The following is a 26634-nucleotide window of genomic DNA, read 5'->3' as shown; positions in this document are numbered from 1 at the left end:
GTAATCAAACGTGCAGGGTGGTTGACTTTACGTCTATGACTTACACGGGTATGTGTTTTGGACTACAACATGTGGATTGATAAGACTACAAATGGCGGAGTGATCTCCAGCTCGTATTGTCGTCACAGGTTTATAGTCCAAAAAACACTCGCAAACACAGACCAATGAAGAGCCTTTGTTTGGTACAGCGCTTGCTTTGCTGTCTAGTGGGAAATGAAAATTGAAACTTTATAAAAACCAAGTTTGCGCGCGACCATTAACTTAGTTAGAATATAAATGTTTCCACAAAATATCTCCAACTGGTATTATTTTATGGATTTTCAAATGATCACACCAGCAGCCTAATATTGACTTAATTCACCCGCAATTCAATCTCCAAAATCAGTAAGGAACGCAATTGTCTTAAAATACAACCTACGCAATGATAATGATTAAATTTCAGGGAATGCAATATTAATATGGATTTATGCACGGGGAACGTAGGCACGTGAATCTATCTTACTTCAACCCAAGAGCAAAGGGAGGCTCATATCTAACTGGTTGTTGTGAAAACACCCAGGAATGCACCCACTATAAGGTGTATTAAAAATACACTGAACGGTCGACCGGCTCTGTTTTTCAGCACAGAGTTTACTTACAACAATTTAAACCACACAGTTATAGTGGATGAAACTAAGCACAACACTAGGCAATACTCCACGGTGGACAGAGATGTGGCTTTGATCATTCAATTAAAAATCGTCGGATCAAAAACACCCCGTCACAAACGGGACACTAGTTTTTAATTGACTTAACATCAACGCGTTTACACCATTAAAAGCAACAGCTGATAAATCAGCCACGCTTTTAATATGAACACGGACCGCAATTTCCAGTTATGCTGGTTGTAGGGCTACTGACTGAATTTATAATCTATAAGGGCAGAGCATCCCTGTTTTTGATTATAATTTGTTTCTGGGCCACAGAGAAAGGATATATTCCTTCTTAAGCTTATAATATGGTACCAATAATTCAAACAATTTGGGAAGTTAACTTGAACAACGTTTGACAGACAGAACTGTCAGAATATCACAGGCTTAATTCACCCTATTCTAGCCACCAAAATGTGTACTTATACGTTGTTGAATGATGTTTGAATGAACTAAAACATGCCTCACACGGGGCACCAATTATGTAGTGTGAATGACTACGTAACTATGATAAATTTAGTTATTATGATAAATATCCATTAAATGAATTTAATGACGATTTATCACCAGTTTACCTCATTAATTAATAATTATACAGATCAGTCTCATATACTCTGAAGGATTTGAATTCTTTTTGAAGCAGGGTCAATATATCATTCACCAACGTATAAATATGACATTAGAAAGTCTTTTTCTAATCAAACAAGTTTATTACTCAATTGCACAGTGGAGACAGTATGACACAGTCCACAGCATAGTGGCAATTAATAAAACAACAGTTGAAACACAGCAGTGTTACAAGATGTAAATTCTGTTGGAATTGTTGATTAAATCATTTAAAAGAGAGTAAATATATTGGGCACTTTATATCTTTCTGAGCTCTTTGTGGTGAAGAAAGGGAGAGAGAAAAGAAGGAAAATAGATAGAAATAGAAGAAGACAGTTCAACCAGAAGTTCTTTGCATCAGTTGATCAAACAAAAGTTATTACAATTGCATCTGTTGCCATGACATCATAATCAAATGAAACAGACCTCTTTGTTTGGCAATCTGATCAGCCGTAGTAATTTGACGATGGTCTTCGAACCTCTTCCAGGACTAGGCTCAGCAAGTCTGTATGACTCCTTTTCCAGGGCACAGAAATAGAGGCCACAATCTTCTTTTGCGAGAGAAAGAGAGACAGTGGTGATGACTGGGTGTCCGATTGGTAGATTTCTGTTTTTCTCTCTCTCTCTCTCTCGACTTTGATCCTTGATGCACTGATTTTCCTGGTTCAGAATGACTTTTCCCAGGAGTGTGCTAATCTTTACGGGAGAGAAGATTGTCACTTTTTGATGGAACGGTTCCTGCAGCCTTGACTTGAAACGGCTGCAGGGAAGCTCACAGTTTACTGTGATAAGGCTTAATGCTTATGAAACTAAAAGTCCAGCTTATTAGATCGTTAGCATTATGGTATTATTTGGCCTGTTAAAAGTTGATTAGTTAAAGAAAGTTACTAATCATTTGATTCAAGTTAAAACTTCAATACTTGTATGAATTAAAAACACTTAAAACATTTAAAACACTCAAACGTGTGACAGGAGGATAGTTATAGACAGGGGGTAGACGAACGACAACTGAACTGGCAGTTGGATGGCAATGAGTGTATATCTGACCTCATTTGCATATTCCCAGTAGGTCTGTTTTTAACCTCACTGCACACTTTACGTCATGTGTTAAATGTTTCAGAAAGGGGTCCTTTAAAGGATACAGAGAAATGAGAGAGAAAGAAAGTTAGAGAGAGTGGGAGAGAAAGAACAAGCTGAGCTTTCCTTAGTTATATTAGATCAATTATTAAAGATGCCCACACACTTTCAATATCTATAATGCACTCAAAAACTACATTTAGATTATTCTACAATTATTTATTTACCAAGTCTTATGTCAAAACATTCAGCATAATAAACCACTGTAGAATAAGTGAAACTTCAATCAAATAGAAATATAGTTATTTGATTATAACACAATTTGCTAAAACACAACCACACAACAAAAACATGTTTAAACCACCTGGTGGATAAGACAGAGAGGAGAGGGGAGTGATGTTTCACTCCTTGATTCATTGTCCAGGAAATGGAGGAATTCCCCTTTATTGCGAGGTCGACAGTTTTGCAAAGGTTCATGTTATTGCGTGGTTAGAGTCACATGATGTTTTTGTGGTTATCTTGTGACTAACAGTCAGACTTGAGTCTCTCTTTGTCACATCCATCAAGCTGAGATGTCGCTTACCGACAAAGGACGCGTCTGGTGGTATGCTTAGGTCCATCGGATGTGCTGGTGTGTGTGTGTATGTGCATGTTAGTGCACGTGGGAGTGTGTGCTGTTTTAGACACACAGAGCTGTGAAGGGCTCCTGGGGTCACAAAGGGTGAGATCTTATTTCACTGTACAAAGTGAGCAACACCAGTGACTGTCTCTTCTGGAGTCTATCTTCTGACCAGATGTTAATGTCAGTCATTAAACATTTATCGATCATCAGGCTCTTTTATAAGCCGAATTCACTACAAGTGTGCCCTCATGAATGTGACATCCTTGCATTTTTCATATGAGCTGCTTTAACACAGGCCTGGGTGATGCACGCTCCACACTGCTCCCTGAGTGCTGTCATACACAAATACTTTGGAGTTGTTGCTCCATTGCTCTCTCTCTCTCTCTCTCTCTCTCTCTCGTCTCTCTCTCTCTCTCTCTCTCTCTCTCTCTCTCTCTCTCTCTGTGTGTCTTACTTTATCTCTTCCATCTATCTCTCTCTCTCACTCTCTTACTTTCTCTCTTCCATCTCTCTCTCTCTCTCTCTCTCACTCTTACTTTCTGTCGTCCATCTCTCTCTCTCTCCCTCTCTCTCTCTCTCTCTCTCTCACACTCTCTCACTCTCTCACTCTCTTACTTTCTGTCTTCCATCTCTCTCTCTCTCTCTCTCTCTCTCTCTCTCTCTCTCTCTCTCTCTCACACTCTCTTACTCTGTTACTCTCTTACTTTATCTCTTCCATCTCTCTCTCTCTCTCTCTCTCACTCTCTTACTTTCTCTCTTCCATCTCTCTCTCTCTCTCTCTCTCTCTCTCTCTCTCTCTCTCTCTCTCTCTCCTCTCTCTCTCTCTCTCTCTCTCTCTCTTACTCTCTTACTTTCTGTCTTCCATCTCTCTCTCCCTCTCTCTCTCTCTCTCTCTCTCTCTCTCTCTCACTCTCTTACTTTATCTCTTCCATCTCTCTCTCTCTCACTTCTCTCTCTCACTCTCTTACTTTCTCTCTTCCATCTCTCTCTCTCTCTCTCTCACTCTCTCTCTCTCTTACTCTCTTACTTTCTGTCTTCCATCTCTCTCTCTCTCTCTCTCTCTCTCTCTCTCTCTCTCTCTCTCTCTCTCTCTCTCTCTCTCTCTCTCTCTCTCACACACACACGCTCTGTCACTCTCTTACTTTCTCTCTACCATCTATCCCCCCCCCTCTCTCTCTCTCTCTCTCTCTCTCTCTGTTGCCTGCTATCATAATTCATTTGCTTCCTCAGTGTCTGCCACAGGCTCTCTGTGTCTCCTCACACTCGTAGCTGTTCTTTTCTTTGTTTTGACGCTTTCTTTTGAAATGCCTTTTTTCCCCCTACTTCTCAGCTGCAATGTATGAGCTTGTAATGCAACTCCGCTGTCGTTACTTTGTGGATTATATATTCTTCAAACAACTATGTAAGCTTCCATGGAGAGATGAATGTGCGCTTCACCAAAGCCTTTTATAAAAACCTGTGGTCAATATAGGCATTGGCACAAAAATAATTGTCAGATATTAGCTAACCTCCTAGAGTCGCCGACAACGTTGTTTTTACGGTTTGTTTGATTGATTGATTGGTGTACTTTTATTTAGTAAGACATGAGAATCACAGTACATGGAAGTACAACATTCACAATACAAGGTCTACTAAACTGGAAGACTCAGTTAAGCACGCAGCTTGTTTAAGATGAGAACCCCATGCACACAAATCATGATGATAGACAGACAGATATACACACTACTATACAGAATGTCATACAATCAGCTTTCAGGCTACTGGTATGAAGAGAGAAAAAATATATATACAAAAGGGGAAAATGAAAGAGGGGGGGGTAGGGGGGGGTAGGTTAAGACTTAGACAGGGGCCATTTTCGAATTGCAGCCTCCTGAAGGTGTATCTTTAGGGCAGTTTTGAAAGTGAGTAGGGGTTTACACTCCTTTACTCCTTTTGGTAGGGCATTCCACATTTTTGATGAATAGCGTGAGAACGAGTTCATTCCCTTAGTTGAGCCAAATCTGGGTTGAACATGATTTGTGGAGCTGCCTCTGTGCCTCTGCTGGAGGTGAGCAGTCTAGAAATGAGTATTTGAGTCAGTCAGTCTGTCAGTGTGTGCCGGGGAATAATCTCACAAACCGCTGGACAAATTAGCACCAGAATTCTTGTGCACACTGTCAGTAGGCCAAGGAAGTAAGTCCCCACATTTGGGTTCATATACGTTCGATATTTTGTGAAATATTTGACTTAAATTCTATAATGGAAGTCGGATTGGCCTGAAACCTTGCCCAAAATATGCAGTTACTAATAGAGGTTCGGTCCGCTACGCAGCCCCTCACATCTAGAGTTCGGCCCTCACACCTACCGTACGTCGCACCGCCAATCCGACGGATATGTCTGTGCCCATATATGGAAAGATATCTGTATCTGTCTGTCTACTTGTGTCCCTTTTATGCCCATATATGGAGATATATGTATCTTCAGTCCTTGTCCCTTTTATGCCCATACAGTATTATGGAGATCCCTGATGTCATCAGTGTATGCCCATATATTGGCATAGTGTCTGGGGCTTGTCTGAGTACCCGTTGTACCCGTCTGTCTGTCTCCCTTCTGTGCCCATATATAGAGATCTCTGTATCTGTAGGCTGTATCTGTAGGTTCTTGTCCCTTTTATGCCCATATTATGGAGATCCCTGAAGTTTATAGTAACATACCTATATATGGGCGAATCTGGTTTGTTTATGGTTATATATCTGAGTCAGAGTGATGTGCCTCCCCCCTCCTCAGTCAATTTTAATGTAGAATATATCTCAAACTATCTCTGCATCCGTCTCTCTCCCTCTTCCCCTCTTTCTCCAACATCCTACTCCTTTGTTCTCTCTATCAGTGGGAGAAGAGAGTTAAGTGCAGCTGTGGGCCAAATTGCTCGGTGATTGGCTCTCACTTATACTGCTGCTTCCCCAGTGCCTCTCCTCGCTATTGGGCAGAAACCTGGTATGTCCCAAAACCGTTACTTACAGGAAATGGAAGAAAATAACCTGTGTTCCAATGGATCCAATGTAGTTGTTATTTAGTCACAAGCTCTTGTTAATACTTTTCATTGTTTAACTATTTATTGAAATACTTAACCACTTTCAACCTGGCGTCCATATTTTTGGGCAAATCATTAAAGGCAAACATAAAAAGAATGCTCAGAAATGTTAGCGAAAAATAGCGAAAATAGCTGAAATACAAACTGACAACATATTGTGAGCTTGTATACCGGCATTTTTTTGGCCAATTTGAATGATACATGTCATATGATGAAGTATAAAATACTGGGGGGGATAAAAAAATAAATAAATTGAGATACATGGTTTTTGTCCGAGAGCCATGTTTTGAAATCGCTGATTGCAGCCAAGTCTAAATCAAAGACCAGCTAGGCTATGAAAGAAAATGCTTTCACCAGAGGAAAGAATAAATGGATTATGACTCATGTGCATCTGTTGTTACGGTATGTACACAGAATGTCTTTACTGTGCACTGTTGCATTCATCTACACAGTTACACTACGCCTCAGCTTTGATAAACTGCATCTGAACATTATGTATCACTAAATACCCCACTGGAGTGTACTTTTTCTTAAAAACATGGTTGCATCTGTATGCAAATACGCTACAACCAAACACCTATTCCAATGTTTCCCAGACGTTCATTTGCTGTGGCAAGTAACCAAAATGATATAATAATAATAATAGTCCTTATTGTCCCCACAGGGATATTCGTTTTCACAGTCTGTTCAACAGAAAAACACATAACCAAACAGCACAAAACAACATAGCACACAACACAACACCAAGACAATACTATACATACTATCCCCACTATACACACACACACACACACACACACACACACACACACACACACACACACACACACACACACACACACACACACACACACACACACACACACACACACACACACACACACACACACACACACACACACACACACACACACACACACACACAAAATAAAACATCCTATCGGCGAGGCAGTTTGTTTAATGCGGCAATGGCTGAGGGGACAAAACCTGCTAAAACCTTTTCCCACTTCAAGGTTCTGTATCTTCGTCCAGATGGCATGAGTTCTGTATCTTCGTCCAGATGGCATTAGTTCGAAGTAGCGATACAGGGAATGAACAGTGTCTTTTGTTATTGTAAGTGCTAAGCGTGTGATGGCCTTATTGTTCATATCAGAAAGTGTTGGTGTGGGAAGTCCGCTAATCTTGGAAGCAATACGGGTAATACTGAAAAGTTTGTTTATGTTAGACATGGAAATATAGTGAAAAAACATGGGGAACAATACAATAGAACAGGTTGAATAATGCTTTTGTACAGTAATAACAGAAGATATCGAAAACGACATTTAGAACCTCTAACCGATTTACAGTTTTTCACAATTGTTACAGTAACACACAAAAATTTGGCACAATTTGCACACCCTTCACTTCATGTACTAATCGCTCGACCCAATTTGGCACTACTTCACACTCCCTTATCTGCATTAGACTCTGACTTTCCTTCTTTACACTCTGATGTCAATTACATTATCACCTTGTTGTCCAAACACTACACACAATGTTCAGTTGTTGCACACACTTCTCACGTAAAATCTCAAAGCATCAACCTACAACACACAAATATTCAAATCTCTAAACATTCAGGTCTGGTGAGTAATTTGCACCACCGGGCTGCTCCAGTGCGTGAGTGTGGTTCCAGGACCACCCACTTTCCCCCATTTTTCCGTTCTGTACGGTACCTTCCACCTTATTCTCCTTTCCTGAATCCCCGTTCTTTTCAGCTTGGAGGTGGAAGGTGAACGGAACCCACAGAGCCGGGTCCCACTGCTCCAGGCCATGGAGGAGGCTTGTGGAGACGTCACTGTTAGGGCTGTGAATCTTCTGCTATCTCACGATTCGATTCCAATTCTTGGGGTCACGATTCCGATTTTTTCAAAACAAACGATTCTCGATTAATTTTTTTTCCCCCGATTCACAATCGATTCAGCCCAGAACTTGCCACTTCTCAAAAATATCATTATACAAAAATCCTGGGAAAATCCTTTTTTGAAAATCCTTTTTTTGAAAATGAGAAGTGGCAAGATTCTGAATCGTCCAACATGAGAATCACGTTGTGTGTACTGTAATGAATGGTATGTGTGTGTCATTTGAAAATATGGCTGTGTGTACCAAATGAAAACACAAGTTCCATTTTGTGAACAGTTAAGAGATTTGATGGCAAAGAGTCATCTTGCAAAGGGAGTGTAAGGTTTAGCATTTTGTGTGTGAGGTTTTCAGTTTTGTGTGTGCAGTTTTGAGAAAGCCATTATTGTTTTGAGAAACGTGTGTTAACAATCGTGAAAAACTGATCTTAAGCATAATATATATGTGTGTGTATATATATATATAGTATGTATGTATGTATGTATGTATGTATGTATGTATGTATGTATGTATGTATGTATGTATGTATGTATGTATGTATGTATGTATGTATGTATGTATGTATGTATGTATGTATGTATATATAATTTTTCTTCTTATATATGAACAAAACAACAAAATAAATCAATTTTGTTTATAATTGACCAAATCGATTAGTCTAATTAACCACCTAGATAATAAGCTCACACTTATATTAATTTGACTGACACTTAGCTTAATTAACAAACTCAACGCATCGCTAGCTTGTAGGCTTGTAGGCAAGAGGTTTCAAGCCATATCGCAAACCCTACTTGTGGCCCCAGCACAAGCTCATCCTCATGATTTGTGACCGTTTGACCTCCAGATGCCTTGAACACGAGGAACCGGCAGGTGATCTGCACCACGCTGAAGATCCTGCAGCACCTGGTTGTGTCTGGAGACATGGTGGGACAAGCCCTGGTACCTTACTACAGACAGATGCTCCCAATCCTCAACATCTTCAAGAACATGAACGGTGAGTCCAGAAGCTCTGATGTTAAATAAACCTTTTCACCATTTTAACTGATGCACGCACAGTCACAATGGGGCAAAATGGGCATTCTTTCATGTTTGTTCTACTTTATACATCCTATTTGACAGTGACGCTACATTTTTTCCTTCCTTTCTGCTGTCAGTTAGTCAAGGTCGCATTGTGTCGCTGTTTGTTGTCCAGTGTTGCATAGTGCTGCTGTGTGTTGTCCCAGGGCTGCATTGTGTTGCTGTATGCTGTTGAGAAGGAGACCGTGTCCTTGCTTTCCACCTGGGTGACACCAGGTGCCGAGGAGATGGCCGTCAGATAGGCAGGGTTCTTTGTGTTGCCCTGTCAAAGCGCTTAGCGCGGCATGGCGCAGCGCGAAACCATGCAACGCACCCGCCATTGAGGACTTAAAAGGCTTCAGCCGAGCCCCCGAACACCATTCACCAGCGCAGTCAGTGGGATGTGAGGACATTGTGAATCAATCACTTAAACACAGGCTTTAACAGAGGGCTAACACAAGGCTTTAGTCTCTTAATCAATATCCAATTTGAATCTCTTGTCCCTTTAATTCGCTTACATTATCTGTTGCTATTTTTTGTGTGGCCTAAAATAAGGAGAGAGAGCAGAAAAAAGATAGCAGGGGTAAGACAAAGGGGAGGGGAAACAAAAGCCTGCCTTATTATCACAGGGCCTTATGCAAATCTCCTCTGTAAATTAGCTGTCAAATCAATCCCCTAAACCATTTTGAAGCACAGGGCTTCTGTGGCACGGCACAGGCTCAGCGGTTGGCCGGAGAACCCCACCAGGAATAGTTTATGTCTGCCTGATAGTTACCGTGTGTCTGTCTGTCTGCCTGTCCGCCCTCTTGTCTCCCTGCCTCAGGCGAACATCGATTAACCCTGTGCCAACCTCTCACCTGGCAGCCCCCCCCCCCCTGCTTGCATGCTGACCTCTCCTAGAGAGAGAGGCCACTGCACTGGGAAAAGATCCATACAGTTGGCACAGGGCACAGCCTGTGTGACCTGCTTACCAAGCACAGTGCTATCCCTTCCACCACAGTTATTCAAAGAACCACTTGCTCGAATTTCTGCTTTAGTATAGTACGATGGCGCGGTGTGGGGATCATGTGACACAGGTTCTGAAGCAGACTGGTTGAGCCACCGGGAGTTCTAATGGGGCCTGTTACAAAACATACAAAAAAACACTTATTATGCTGCATTCACACGGGCAGATTAAAAGATACAAAGATACAAAAATACACAGCATCTTTGTCGCTGTGTCGCTTTGTATCTGTGTTGCTCAAGGCGGTCGTTGACGTCATCAAACGTGCGGACATCGGAGCTACTATCTTTATCTGGAAGTTGAACCTGAACCCAGCTCAAATTGAATTTGTAGCTTTGTATCTTTGTCGCTAGAGCTACAGCTACAAACGTCGGATGTATCTTTGTATCTTCATGTCGCTGGTTTCCATTGAAAATGAATGGTAGCATGTATCTTTTTATCTGCCCGTGTGAACACACCATTAGGACTTCAACATAAATTAAATACAATGTTTGTTATTTCACAGTGTCATTGTTTTTAGCAGTGAGGTCTGTTAATCAAATTTCGAAAATGTCTCCAATTCTCCACGCTTGACATTTCGATGCCAGTGCTACCGTTCAATTTGAGATTATGTGCTTTTATCATTGTTACGAAGTACGACTTTCACATAAACAACCACATGATAAAAAAGCTACGAGTCTCTGCCTTTTACGAAACGCTAAGCTTGTAAATTCTCTGTTCCGCTGCCATCTACTGTAAATATTGAGTCAACATGGACAAGCTGATGACTGGGCCATCAAAGTTAGCTCTCATCAGTGATCTAAATATGTGATTTGCTGCACTGACATATCTTTACATTCTTTCTTGAGTCTGTCATCTGCATCCATGACCTAAGAGACTCACTGTCAAATGACGTTGTTTATACCCACTCCCTGGCAACCAGTAGAACAACCCAAACAAAGTATTTTGGGACCAAACATACAGATACACAATGTTGTGTTCTCTCTCTCTCTCTCTCTGTGTCTGTCTGTCTGTCTGTCTGTCTGTCTGTCTGTCTGTCTGTCTGTCTGTCTGTCTGTCTGTCTGTCTGTCTGTCTGTCTGTCTGTCTGTGTCTGCCTGTCTCTCTCTCTCTCTCTCTCTCTCTCTCTCTCTCTCTCTCTCTCTCTCTCTCTCTCTCTCCTCTCTCTCTCTCTCTCTCTCTCTCTCTCTCCATACAGCATCACTACAATACATCAGCTCACAGAACAGTGTCTATTATCCAACGTGTCGTTACAACACCTCAGTTTTTTTTCCCACGCAAGTTTTCTACTGTCTCAACTCCAGCCAGCCAAGCGGCAGACAGACACCATCATTGTGCTGAACCACGGCGGGAGACACTGAGAGCCGTTGTAGTAGTGTGCCGTAATCTCTCTCTTTAGCTCGCCCATGCACACTATAAATCACACAGCCTTCATGGGATTCCTCTTTCTTCTCCCCTAGCCACAACAGAGAGCCACTGTCCACTGTGCCCTGTGTGTGTGTGTGTGTGTGTGTGTGTGTGTGTGTGTGTGTGTGTGTGTGTGTGTGTGTGTGTGTGTGTGCGTGTGCGTGAATAGTGCATGTGAATATAGACACGTTGTTTCCCCGTACACTGCAAAATCCTGAATGTTATTTTCACTCCGAGAATGTGCGAGTGCAACCATTCGAACACTTAAAAGAACACTGAGGACTTCAATGTGTGCACAGATGTTGGCTTCAGTATGAAAGTGTCAGCTCTCGTTCTCTGCACACCTCTCTCAGACACACACACACACACACACACACACACACACACACACACACACACACACACACACACACACACACACACACACACACACACACACACACACACACACACACACACCACATTACTGTCCCGGCCAATTACACGGCCTGGCTCCATCCATGCCATCCCGGTTCGAAGGAGCGTGAATCAACAGGCTGACAGCAGGGGGCCGTGAGCTATACACTGAGACATTACAGACTGTTCCATCATGGGACATGTCCTCAAGGCTCCTCTCACGCCGCACCCCACACCCCACCCCACTGTATCTGCTGAACGCTGAGACAGGGTTGCGACCTGTTAAGATTGGCCTGTGTGTAAGGCTTATCTGAGGCATTAGTCCAGGGTCAAAGACGGTGCTTACTGGCATCTCTATGGACAGACCCTCAGGGGTCCTTCCACAGATGCTCGTTTCGGCCTCTGACTCAAGGAATGTGCTTTAATACACCCACAAGTGTATTAGCCTCCCTATACCACCGCACAAGTGTTAGCCTCCCTATACCACCGCACCACTAGGAGCAAAGCAATTGATCCGTTTATCAGTGCGGCAAATCTGAGTGTGAGACAAATCTGGGTGTTTAACCACTTAAACCCTATATACTTCATTGACTGGAGTTCCCCGGGGGTCTATTCTAGGCCCCCTTCTTTTAATCTCTTTGCCGGAAATAGACAATCTACAAGCTCACAATCTACAAGTGGTGAGCTTGCTGTGAGCTTGATATTTTTTTTTACAGAATGTTCACCCCAGATTAAAGCCTGAAGCATACTACAAACGACGGTGAACTTTTTTCGGCTTGGTCAGAGCCTCCCGAACCGAAGAATGTTTGGCGAGGATGAAAGTGTTTTATACTTGCTGCGGCTCCACTCTTGACTCTCCAGTTCTGAACGTTAGACTCGCCGCCCACTGTATACACGGCTGGAACAATGATTCTACCTCAGATCCTCGCTGTTTGTTTACATCAACCTCCGGCATGCTTTGACATAATTTGTCTCAGAGATTTCACAGTTTCTGGCAACAGACACAGTGGATAAAGTGTGTGCTAGCTGTCTCCATTAATGAATTGCCATCTGGTTGTATTTTTGTAGTCGCTCAAAGAGACATTATAGAGGTTTGCACCTCCTAACGTCCTGTACATTACTGACAGATTGCGGAAAGCAAACAATATAAAACACAGGTGCATTGAGTGTCTGACCAATCACACTCGATGTTCAGCTAATGGAGGTGTTCGGCTAGTTAGAAAATCTTGGAGGTGAACAACTGCCGAACCAAGCGTCAGCAATGTACTGCCAAAGTACAAAGTTCTGAAGACATCATTTTGCACTTATTGACGTGCTGAAGTTGAAAAAAAGTTAATGTTTGGTTTGGCTATGCTGCAGCCTTAAGGTTGAAGTGGTTAATTCAAGGCAGAGAGCTGGCCACATACACAGTAATGCTTCATTCTGAAATGAGTAATGATGAGTGATCATTCTTGACGCAATCCTTTGTCTCCTGAATCAGCTCTCTCTGCTATTGTTTGCTTTCTGGCTTGCTACGCGTGTGTGAGACTATAAACATTGTTTTGTTTGCTGTGTGTGTGTGTGTGTGTGTGTGTGTGTGTGTGTGTGTGTGTGTGTGTGTGTGTGTGTGTGTGTGTGTGTGTGTGTGTGTGTGTGTGTGTGTGTGTGTGCGCGTGCGTGTGTTCCAAGGTACAGGATGGTGCAGGAATTCTTCCAATGTGATTTGCACGGCTCTCTTGTTTGCTCGCTGTGATGAATCTTATCCTTAATGAAAGGCAACAATGTTCCTTATAAGCGAGAGATGTGCTCCCTCATCCAGCAAATTCCTCTGTGCCGAAAGGACGTAAGAAGCTCTGTTCGCACATATGTCATGTAAAGACAGAGGACACTTTGCACAACACTCAAGGCCGATTTGGTATCCGTTGGACAATTGTGATTGTCAAGTCTTCTCCGGACTTGGGTGGTCGGCTGTGATTTTATTGTTTGATATGATTTCAAATATCTCTTAAGGCATCCCAGTGCACAGAAGACCAGGGGTTCACAAACCTTTTCAGCTCGAGACCCAAAAGTACTTGACATTGAAAACACATTATGAATAAACCACTTAAGCCCCGTTTCAAAAATAGTGAAAACAGATGTTTTTCTATTTTTGAACTTTTTAGAACAGGCTTTTTTATTTCAGATTTTTTTTTGCTTGTGTGTGTGTGGGGGGGGGGGGGGGGTCAGAATTTATTTCTTTGTTATTTTTTGGAAGGGTCTATGTTTGACACACTGTTCTAGACCATTAGGGACATACTGTGTACAATTAGGCTGGGATAATAGTCTTTTAATTCATTCCACAAACATAACCATAATCCATGTTTGTAAACACAATTCTATGCATCTTGTCAGGATTGCGAGGAGGATTTGAGGATTTGTATTATGGCACAACAGCATTAGCAGCTTCCAAGTTTCATGGGGGTGACTGTTGAGGGGGGTGGGGGATGCTATCTCAAGATGGAATGCCTAAATAGGATATTCAGAATGTGGAGCTGACATTGCACAGGAGCCTTCCGTCACAGCCAGAGTGTACACAAATAACACTGATAGTGACACTGATGAACAATAGGGAGCCTGGGAGCTGTGTTCTACTGTATATAGAATCTAGGGCAACTATCGATTATTTTCTTAGCGATTATTCTATCAATTACTTTTTCGATTAATCGAGTAATCAGTAAGTTTGTTTATGTATTTCTTTATATTATATACTGTATAAAATGTAATTAACTATAAAAGCGTTATTTTATACTTTGTCACATAATGGTGTCAATAGTTAAAATATTTAAAAAAATAATAAGCTTTTCTCCTATAATGACATATACCCGAAATAGGGATCGATTACTAATCGTTTATTCTATTGAATGATTGAGTGTTAAATATAACTGATTAAACCGATAAGTTTGATTAAATGTTGCAGCCCTACCTCTGTCACAGACAGAGTGACTAACCTTGGAACACTTAATATCACCTTAACATTACACACTGATAGTGCATGACACTGATGAACAATAGCGACACTGGGAGTCGCGTTCAGCTATAACGGGGATGTATTTTCTGTATGGCCTCCTCCTCCTTCATGCGGTCCTGCGCTGCTGAATATTCAGCGTGTGTCGCTGTGTAGTTTATCTCTGGCTAGACGGCTAGTATAGCGGTATGTGTTTGAGCCCACGTTGTTGCTGTTGTCCAGATGATTTTCTTCGCTTATCTGTAAGGTGTAGGTCCCTACACCCCCATTCATCACTGACAAACACACGCACGCAAGCACGCACTCACACATGCACGCACACGCACGCACGCACGCACGCACGCACGCACGCACGCACGCACGCACGCACGCACGCACGCACGCACGCACACACACACACACACACACACACACACACACACACACACACACACACACACACACACACACACACACACACACACACACACACACACACACACACACTCAAAAGGCACACACACCATACCACACACATTGCAAAATGCACACACACCAGATGCACCACACGCACACGCACACGCACACACATACACACACACACACACACACACACACACACACACACACACACACACACACACACACACACACACACACACACACACACACACACGCGCTGTGATTTGCTTCGTATGGCCTCTTTTATCTTCCTGCTAGGAATGTGGCCAGCTATGATAAGACCTCACCCACACACATTGTTGGGCCTGCGTGCGCACACGCACACGCGCGCACACACACGCACACATACTGATGGTTGCTTTCTGTCTCGTGAGCCTGGAAGGCTGGTGTATAGTTTTTGTGTTGGTGACAGATGCACTGCTAGCTGGCCACTCTGTCTTGCTCTGTATGTGTATGTCATGGCACACAATAACACACGCACATGCACCATATTGGACGCAGTGAGGTCTTCATGTGCGCGTGACACAGCGAGGTCTTCAGATGCGCGTGACACAGCGAGGTCTTCAAATGCGCGTGACACAGTGAGGTCTTCATGTGCGCATGCGTGACACTTCATGCGCGTGTGACAGCTTAGTCACAGCCCATACCCAAACATACTGTATGACCTCTTACTGTATGAGCTCCTCACATTGTGTGTAACATAAAGACAAGGAAGGGAGGAGTTAAACAATGACATGGGGGTGGAGATGATACACATGCGAATTGCTAGCTCAATAACCCACCGAGGCACACAGACAAATCCAACTAGTCATGTTTTTATCTGCACCAGGCCGGAAGGCTGGGAGGCAGAAATGATGTGTCTGTGTGTCAGTGTGTCAGTGTGTGTGCATGCGCAGCTCATTTCTCAGTTGGACCAATCGGCGTCAAACTGCCAGTAAGCCAAGGAAGACACTCCACCCCACATTTTTCAGGCTGCTTTTCATTTTGCTCTTCAGCTCTTGAACAGTATGTTGTTAAAAACAATTCTCTATGATCTCAGAAGTATTGTGGCAATGAGCGTCAAACAGGGTTTTGATATTCATACTGTTTGTCTGTAGCTGGCTTCCAAAATGTGTGGGAGGGGCCTATTTCTTATTAATTCTAACCCTAATGCAACGTTCAATCAACCCTTAATTAGAATCGCATGATGAGGGGCTTGGAGCACACCTCCAAAAGCACTTTAACTTCTGCCCATGGGAGGCACCACAAATGCAAAAAAACGTGCACCATATGTCGTAAATGCTATTTCCCCCACAGCTTCCGTGGGTCCTCACGGCTGCAACACACAACTTACGCAGCCCGAGCTAGGCAAACCTCCCCTGAGTGCCCCTCTCTAGTTTTCTTTCATTTTACAATCTGACAGAAGGCCAAGCGTATGCCAGTGTCCTCGACCACCTGTGCTCCTGTCCACGATACAAACGACAGCCCTCCCCCTCTGCCAGCACGCAATGCCATTTTTATTTATCCAGTGTTGAAGTCAATTCCAGAGGATTCCCATTCACAAACATTTGCTTTATTTAATGACCTTTTCCAGCTGCTGTTGTGAAAATTAATGTCGTTGCCAGGCATTTCCTGTGTACACAGAGATACATCGGTGCGTGCCAACACAAAACCACACTCAGACGTACACACATGCACACACTTAGACACACACGCACCCCTGGCCCCTGTGTAATCCATCATCGTCCACAGACACACAGAGCTGCTTGTCTCTGTGGACGACAGAACACACACCGGATCCTCTGCCCCCGTCTTATTTACCAGCTCCTTGTCCTCCAAGAGGTATCTATCTATCTATCTATCTATCTATCTATCTATCTATCTATCTATCTATCTATCTATCTATCTATCTATCTATCTATCTATCTATCTATCTATCTATCTATCTATCTATCTGGCTGTTTATCGATATATCGATCTTACTATCTGGCAATCATGGCGGGGAGGAAGGGAAGGATAGGAGTAGGACAAAGGAAAAGGTGGAGAAAGAAACAAGAGGAAAGAGAGAGAGAAAGAGAGAGAGAGAGTCCAGGTAATACCAACCTCAGATGTCCTTACCTTCAGCATGCTTGGTAGCACATAATGACTTTTTCCACTGCTTCCAAAGCTTTAGGAACGAGACAGTGGAAGAAAATAGAGGGAATATGTATTTATATATATATTAATGCAGTGTTCTTCCCCTGCGGATATGCCCGCCTGGCTCTGTTAATTTCTATTGTCAGCAGGTCTGAGGCACACCGGCCAATCAGGTGTGAGCGTCGGGCCCCGGGCCCCGCTGGAGTCGCTCGGCGGCTCCAATTTAAAGGTCAGCTGATAAGCAGCCTGATTCATGCATAATCTGCACCACTCTATGGGCTGCCGGGCAGACTGCTCAACAAAATAAGTGCGCGTGTGTGTGTGTGTGTGCGCTTGTATTGCTATACTTGTGAGGACATTGTAGGACGGCAATATTATGAACGGCGTTTTATTTCATTGCCATTTGTACCCCTATACTGAGCCACGAAAATAGACGATCTACAAGCTCACAACACTCTTCTATATATGGCTATTGGTGTACAAGTAAGTATAAATCAGGCAAAACCTCATCCTTCCCCTAGACCTAATCTCTAAATGCCTAACCTTTATCTATCTATAAAAAATATATTTTTTTATATTTTTTTATATTACTCCTTCAGATTTTGTCAGAAAATCACGCAAATCAGTACACAGCATCTCTATATTCATGTGATCAAGACTGATCTGTCCGATTTTTCATATTCCGTCATGATTGGCTAAGATTGACATCTAAAGTTTGCAGGAGTGGCCCGTTTTGAACAAAATGCCGCAAATCATAAACGCAGCGTCCCATTGCGATGAAACTTTGCACACACATTCGCACTACGTTGAGGATCAAATGCCACCCTTTTAACATTGCCTATTATAGCACCACTAGGAAGCAGAGTTTTGCCCCCAAAAAAAATATTACTGCTAAAAAATGTGTCCAAACATCACGCAAATCGGTACACATTATCTCTATGCAACTCGTGCAATCAACGCTGCCAGTAACAGGTAAAGGATATGTTACTGATGATGACGATGTTGAAACAAGCACTTTATGCCGGCACTTTATATCCTAGCACTTTTTTCTGAATGTAGCCTTTTATTTTTATCTCTTGCACTAGATGCGCCCAGACTTCTGTTTTATGCTATGGTGTTTCATGTCTGTTGTTGTCCTGTGTACTGTCTGTATGTTTTAAACCACTACTCTTGCTGTAAACCTAATTCCCCTTTTGGGACATTAATAAAGACCTTGAACCTTGAACCTTGAACTATAGTCAAGTGATCCAGACAGATCCGTCTGATTTTTCATATTCCATCCTGATTGGCGAATTCCAAACATTGCTGGCCCACAATAACCTACCTTACCTGGCGGAGACCAGCAGCACTTTTACTAGTTTTTCTTTCTTTTTTGACCTTTTCCACATATTTTTCTGTATGAAGGAAAATATGTGTGCATATTTTTTTTCCCTCAGACTAGATAGAGCTATTTTAATTGTCTGTAAGTGTAGCCCACTGTACATGCTCATCTCGTTGACTCAGCTGCTATGACTACATCTTGAGACTTCAAGGGGAGGAAAGGGGTTTGAAAAATCCTTTAAATGGATGTTGAGCATTGTAGATGGGCAGGTGCCGGGGTTTTGTCTAATCTAGAGCCTAATATCTCCTGCTTTCTGCTCCGTCGACACAGAACTACAAGTCCTCCGTCCTCCACAGGTCTCAGTGGGACGCGCTCCTTTCATTCTCTCTAATCCAAGCAGCACTCAATTACCTAATTGGATGAGTTATGAGGCTCTACTCCTTCTCTTCATCCCTTCCTCATCTCAATGAGATTAACACACTCTGTAATTAATGAATTTGGGGCACTTTCAAATGATTCGCCACATTGTTCGGGCTCTGTTCGGGCTCTGGGGATTCCAACATGTTTAACACAATTATCGAGTTCTGGAAATTAGGCGGCGGAGAGAGAACGAACGCCGGCTGTGTTGTCGCAAAAGAGACCTGATCATTTTTCCATCATCTGTCCACAGGTGTTTGGATCTTGCGCTCGCCCTCGTCTATTCAGTCAACGTGACAGCCAATGAGTGTTTTCTTTTGATGTGTTTTGTGTGTGTGTGTGTGTGTGTGTGTGTGTGTGTGTGTGTGTGTGTGTGTGTGTGTGTGTGTGTGTGTGTGTGTGTGTGTGTGTGTGTGTGTGTGTGTGTGTGTGTGTGTGTGTGTGTGTGTGTGTGTGTGTGTGTGTGTGTGTGTGCGTGCGTGCGTGCGTGCGTGCGTGCGTGTGCGTGTGTGTGTCACACGTGCCTAGTACCTAGCAGGAAGCTCTCTCCTGCAGCCTCTCAGCACATCATTGTGTTTGACATCTCTGCAGGCAACTGGCAACGGAGTGCCGCTGCGTGTGTAGGGGTTTGTCCAGCCCTGTTTGGATCAGCACTCGCACCCCGCACCGTGCAGCCTGTCACATTCCATGAACAGCCACACCTTCACCAACAGCCGAGACGTTTAAAACAACAAATATATATAGGCACGATTTGGCCTAAGCAAATAACGTTTCTGCCAATGTGTCCGGTCACGTCGTCCTTGGCAAGGACACAGGCAATGAACAAAAGTGAATTCGCTGACCTTCGCTATACACGCAAAAATGAAAAGGAATTGTATTGGCAGGTTGAGACACCCCCCCCACCCACACACACACACACACACACATCTTGTTGATGTGCAAAATCTGCCTTCTCTGCAGTTTAAATGGTGTGTTGTCTCCCTCCAGTCTCATCCTATTATCTCAGGTGTTTGACTTGATAGGTACGCACTGCAGTTATAATGTCCAGATAGAGCTGAATTCATAATGACATTATAGTAGTAGAGCATCTGTAATAAAAGCCAGAGTACTTTGTCAACTATTTAATGTGTTCAGGGATTGCCATTATACTTAAAGAACGGTTGACATAAAATCTCAATAGTTAAGATTGTTTAAAAAATTATAATAATATCATATATTATAATAAGACATATAATATTTAGTCCCTTAGGCAGGGGGTTGGAGAAGAATTTATAATGCATACTAAAGGTTTCACTTTGAAGCCACACACCATTAACAAAAGGAATTTAAAGAATTTTCAAGCCATTGCTTTTGCCATTTGTAACAGCCTGTGCCAAAAAACTGCTTCTAGGTGCTACTTACGGAGAAAGGTCATCCAACACAAAGTCAATAAATATTAAAAGATTTTCCAATCACTAATTATCCTTCTTTCTTTCTTTCTTTTTATTTGTATTGAACATCATACATGTAATTACAAAAAGGAGTCACAATAAAACAATAAAAGGTAAAAATACAAAATAAATCTCAATATATCATGGATGTGTTTGAAAAGGAGCAGGAAGAAACTAAAGGCATATCATGGCCTACCCCTTCATCAACAGTTTTATATTGACTCAAATGTTATGAATAGAAAAATAGAAGAACCAAAATGATACATTCATTAGCCCCGCTAGCAGTCTTAAAATGGTAAATGGTAATGGTTTCAACAAAGCGTCTTACAATGTGCATTACATTCATCCATTCACACACACATTCACACACACACACACACACACACACCAATAGCGGAGGAAATCATGCAACGCACCAAACCGCTCGTTGGGATTGGGCTCAGTTAATATTGCTCAAGGACACTTCGAGGATGGCCACTCTACATCCTGAGCCACTGTGGCCCAGTGGGGCCTTTACCACATGAACCCCAGCATTCCTGTTCTGGGCACGACCAATACGACCGTACAGTACAAGGAAAAGGGAGACCAAGTATAGACTCCTGGGGGACCCCGGTCAATTAAGTACAGTATATTCTGTAGGGTTTAAGTAACCTTGGTCTCAAACAAGATAATAAATAATAAGATAAATGGGACCCAGAAATACATGAAGTGTAAAAGTAGATTTGGGAGTACTGCAGGAAAGCTACCCCCCCCCCCCTCCCCCTCTCGTTTCTTTTGTCCTCTTCTTCTTTTACTCTCTTATTTTACCTTCTTTATTTTTCATTTTTTTGTATAATTTTTTTGTTGGTATATGTAATAAAAAATAAATTAAAAAAATGATGCAGGATGAATTAAACAAGTAAAGAACTTGTAAGATAAATGAAATCAATAACATGTAATGTAATGTACAAACCTGCAATAAAGTATAAAAAAATAAAATAAAATAAAAAAGATAATAGTTTTGGAGATTTGTCATGTAATTTAATGTTAACATTTCTGTTTGCTGGAGGATGAATCCTAACATTTAGAGTGACCCCATGACCTTTTCTTTTATGTCACAACATCACCATTTTAACCTCCCCCCTTTAGTCCTTAGAGCACAGGGCTCTGCGGATGGCAGTTGGTTCATACTACTTTGGTCCAGTTGCATGCAAGGAACAGCACAGCCTTTAGATAGCTGTGTTTGTAGACTCAGTCTGGTTGTGACTCTAGGCCCTAGTCTCCTGGGTTTCAGGAAGAGTTTTGCCTATGGGCTCTACTGCAGATTTATATCAAGGCAGTCAAGTTTATGCAATTTAATTTAATCACTTTGTCTGAAATTTGATGGGAGCAAAGATTAGTGTGATTAAATGAGATTTATGTTTCGAACATTGAGGAAACACTAAAGACTAAATTGGGTACTGTGTGATAGGCACCATGGTTGAATGGTGAGACTACTCCAGTGTCCACTGCTGTTGGGCTTCTTATTGATTTCCAAGGTTGCAAAGCTTAACAGAATGGTGGATCGGAGTTATGGTGAGAGACTGAGCAGCTAATATTGTCATTTACAATCATTTACAGTATAATGCTAAATGTATAGTAGACCTAATAACAAACCTGATATGGATAAATTATGAATTGATTGTTTGTTTGTTTTTGTCCATTTATTTGAAACCTAGCCAAACCCAATTATTGGGTAATTGGGTTTAGAAACCATGTAAACAACGTTGTCAACTTTGTCAAATGTGAGACAAAATTGTATCACATTTGTTATTGATGAGAAAGCATACAGACTTGTGACTTCATCTGTGAAGAATGACACTAAAGATGAGGAACACATAGCAGGAGGTTGAACCGTGTAAATTGAACTTGGCACCGCAGCCACGGCACACAGCTGTGAACGTTAGTTGTTGTGCTTTTGTGATTGGTCAAAGATTGGCAAGGCTGATAGGTAGTGTAAGTAGATGTCATGGAAACAAGACGTGAATTGAACGTTATAATATAAAACAGTGATTCTCAACCTGTGGGCCGCGAGGGTATTCCAAGTGGGCCCCCAAATAATTGGCAAAACACTAAGATTTTAATGATAATATATAAAAAGAAATTTGTAAAAAAAAAAACATAATCAATTGATTGATCATTAAAATAAAAAAATCTGAAAATGCACACGGCCCACCCAGCTGCAAGGCTGCCGTGTTAAGTGATCAGGTGGGTGGGCCGCGAACGCTTTTGAGATTTTTAAGTGGGCCCTGCATGATCTAGAAAAGGTTGAGAACCACTGATATGAAACACATTCTTTCAAAGAAATTAAGTTAAAACATTTAGCCTAACCTTCTTTGGTTGTAGCAGTACAGGAATACAATTATCTATCCCTCCGTCAAAGATTATGAACCTACACTAAACGGTTTGGCTGTAATTACTGATAGTATGATTTTCAATTGGGCTGCTATACTATGTGGGAATTCACAGTGGAAGCATACTGTCCAGGTCTATTATCAGTCCAGCACTGCCAGTGTGGCACGTCACCACACCTTTTATACTTGGCCTCTGTCCCCTGTGTATACATTACAGACCCCACTTACTACTCCTGGCATGTCTTTCATCATGAAGCCACCTTATCTCTGCCTGTCTCGCACAGGCACGTCGGCATGCGCCACTCACAGGGTAGCAGCCCTCACTGTTACTAATGGCTGTAATGTGACACTATTCTAATATTCTAGCACAGTGGTTCCCAATCAGTGGTCTCGGGACTCATTTGTGGGTCACGGACCCATTTTTATGGGTCGCGACTCGCAAGTAAATATCCCTTTTTTAACTTCTTATTTGTAAAAAATATAAATATTTCAAAAGATTTTCGATTTATTTTATTTATTTTTTCCTCACAAAACATTACATCACAAACAAATCAAAACTCCATTTAAAAATACATAAAAAAAGACTAGAAGTAGTGAAAATAGCAGATCTACAAGCTCACAACGTGTCGCGATGCGACCCGTTATGAGCTTATAGATAAGCTATTTTCACTAGTTTCGGTCCCGGGAAGACATCAAATTACATGATGACAAAAAACACATACTATGTTTCAAGGCAGGAATGATGCCCCCACCCCCCCACGCCCCCATGCACACATAAGGTCAGCTTTGGCTCAGTCTCGCCATACCTCCAGACAACAGTTGTGGCTGAGTGTCATTACATGCTTCCATCTGGCTTGCTGGCTCATATTCTCCTACACACACGCACATGCATGTGTGTACGCACGTAGTTGTTAACTTTCATTTTTTCATTGACCCACACAGTATGTCAGATATCTACTGAGTAACCAATACATTTCTATTGGCCTAAAGGGGGGGGGGGACTGTTGGCTGTAATGGCTTATTCACCCATTTCATGTTTGCATTTTATTAATAACAATTTTTCATGCGTGTGTGTGGTGACATAAAGGCTAATTATGTCTTGACATTCAGGTCAAGAACATGGATCAGTGGACATTAGCTTCTGAGCTGATGAACAACTTATAGAACGAAAATAATTATAATAATTAATAATTATACAAATAATTATACAGCAGGGTCACATTGATGACCAACAGACCCATACAAAACACGAGAACAAGAGCATTTTACTAATACATGCATCAAATATATATTTAATTATTTCTCAGTGTATTTTGGTATTTTTCTAAAGCTCTGAAACGGTGTGTGTGTGTGTGTGTGTGTGTGTGTGTGCGTGTGCGTGTGCGTGTGTGTATGTGCACGCACGTGTGAGTGCAGATGTGTGTGTGTGTGCGCATGTGTGCAGTGAAAGGGAATCCTCTGGAACAGATGTTGTGTTCTTATTGTGTTAGGTGACCCTGGGCGGTAGAGCTGGAGAAGGGACAGTGGTAGGGAAGAAAGGCCTCTGTGTTTGTCCAGCAGCCAGTGGTTCAGTCAGCCACCCTCAGGGACCTCCCCAGCCAAGGAGGCAGTGAATTTCACACATGGATAAACCTCCTCCCCATCTTCCCCTGTCCCCTCTCCATCGCACATTTTCTCTACACAGCAAAATCCTGAGTGTTCATTTAACCACGAACACCAGCATTCCGATTCTGGGCATGTGATAATAGGCGAACATTTGACCAAAATTACTGAACATTCGTCAAAAAAATAACAGCTGATCTGCAACGTGACGCATTTGTGAGCATGTAGATCGGCTGTTTTCAGCGAAGTGATTTTGTGTAGAGGTGAAATGGGACAAGTACAGACCCCTTTGGGACCCCGGTCGACGAAGCACTGTATAAGAGGGGTTTAAGTGGTTAACTCAGAGAGTGTGAAAATGGACTCTGATTAATATTGAGGTGCTTAAGGGCTCGTAATTACAGGAGAAACACTTTCGATAAAGATTTTGGTCATTGCCATATTGGATATGGCTATTCAGTAGGCTGTATGGTTCAATAATCATTCTCTTAAGTTTTATTCAAAATGAGCTCATGGCAGTTTGCTACTGAGGGCAGATTTCAGACTGGAATGCCACTTTGCTAATTACTTTCTTATGGAGCTTTTCACTCCAGTGCATATTTTATGTTGACCCTTTGCTGTACTACCGGCTCATGGAGCCAACGTGGCATCTGCAACTAAACGTGTTCCCTTTTTATGATAAATGTTAATTGATTTAAACGAGTTAAAACTGATGAGCCACATCTTCCAGATAAGAATCAACAGTTTTTATTCAGGGTTTATCTCATTCAACCAAGAGGTGGAGCAGTTATTCAAACTAATCAATTTAATCTGTTATACAAAATAATCTATTTTAATAAAACAATCTATTTTGAATGTAAATAAATGAATATTTTTCAAATACAATAGTTGACAACTGTGTGTGTGTGTGTGTGTGTGTGTGTGTGTGTGTGTGTGTGTGTGTGTGTGTGTGTGTGTGTGTGTGTGTGTGTGTGTGTGTGTGTGTGTGTGTGTGTGTGTGTGTGTGTGTGTGTGTGTGTGTGTGAATTAACATGCACACTGGCCATGTTTCCACTGTCAAAATTCACACAGTGCTGTTTCTTTTACATCTGCTGTAACACACACACTCACCCCCACACACCCCCACACACACACACACACACACACACACACACACACACACACACACACACACACACACACACACACACACACACACACACACACACACACACACACACACACACACACACACACACACACACACACACACACACAGACAGATCCCATACAGGTACATGCTCTTCAGAGAGCACGGAGGTGATACAAACAAAAACATGTCAAAATCTTCTCTCTTTTACACCACTGTGGTGAAAGAAGAGCTGTGGTTTCATTTGGTAAGTGTCTCCTGTAGAATGTAGAGTGTGCCTGTTATGTTCTGGTCTAGAGTTTAGACTTGCAGTAGAATATATTACTACTTGCACAGTAAAACGGGTCAATTTGCTTTCTTAAATTACTATAACCACCTTTAACCTGGCATCCCTATTTTTGGGCTCGTCATCATAGGCAAAAAGTAAAAAAGCATTTTCTAAATAAAGAATAAAGAAAATAAATACTTAAAAAAAAGAATGTTATTTTAAAAACTGCAAAAATAGATCTACAATCTGCAAGCTTGTAGATCTTCTATTCTATTTTTTACAATGTGAGCTTGTAGATAAATACAATATGTTATTGTGAGTTCTCTCCTAGGTTGAGGTGCTGCAGGGGGCTTGCAATATAATACTTTTTATCATGAAAATGCTGCTGTATAATAATACAGCTTCAATTGTAATTTTGCATCACAGATGAGATGTACTGAATACTAAAATGTCTGTCACTAACTATGATTTATTTAGTACAACCAAGTTATTGGTAAGCTTTGAGAATGTGCACACGAAGCACATGCTTTTGTGAATGTGCATTATTTTTTTTTTGCTTTGACTTGAATAAAAACCTATTCCTAACGTTGAAGCACAATCGCTTGCATGACAAAATAGAATATCAATAGCAATGGTCGCAATGCATTGTAGGCCATAAATAACTGTCCTAATAGCAGCACTAGAGCACTGTGCTACAACATTATCAACACCGACTGCTGACCATAGAAAAACATG

The 26634-nt window shown here is 41.9% G+C and overlaps 1 protein-coding gene across 1 annotated transcript in view; it reads left to right on the top strand.

Moving 5' to 3' along the window:
- pacrg (PARK2 co-regulated) overlaps positions 1–26634 on the top strand; it is a gene marked incomplete at its 5' end in the record, with an annotated part of 212240 nt that overhangs the window by 113186 nt on the left and 72420 nt on the right. The window contains one exon of the mRNA XM_080413665.1: positions 8808–8957. Within this exon, the coding sequence (XP_080269791.1) occupies positions 8808–8957 (150 nt within the window). The remainder of the gene's footprint in view (positions 1–8807; positions 8958–26634) is intronic.

The sequence above is a fragment of the Gymnoscopelus braueri genome (assembly GCF_963280865.1).
Source record: "Gymnoscopelus braueri genome assembly, chromosome: 19".
Lineage (NCBI taxonomy): Eukaryota > Metazoa > Chordata > Actinopteri > Myctophiformes > Myctophidae > Gymnoscopelus > Gymnoscopelus braueri.
Note: the sequence above shows the minus strand (reverse complement) of the source record. Positions and strands in the feature narration are given on the sequence as shown.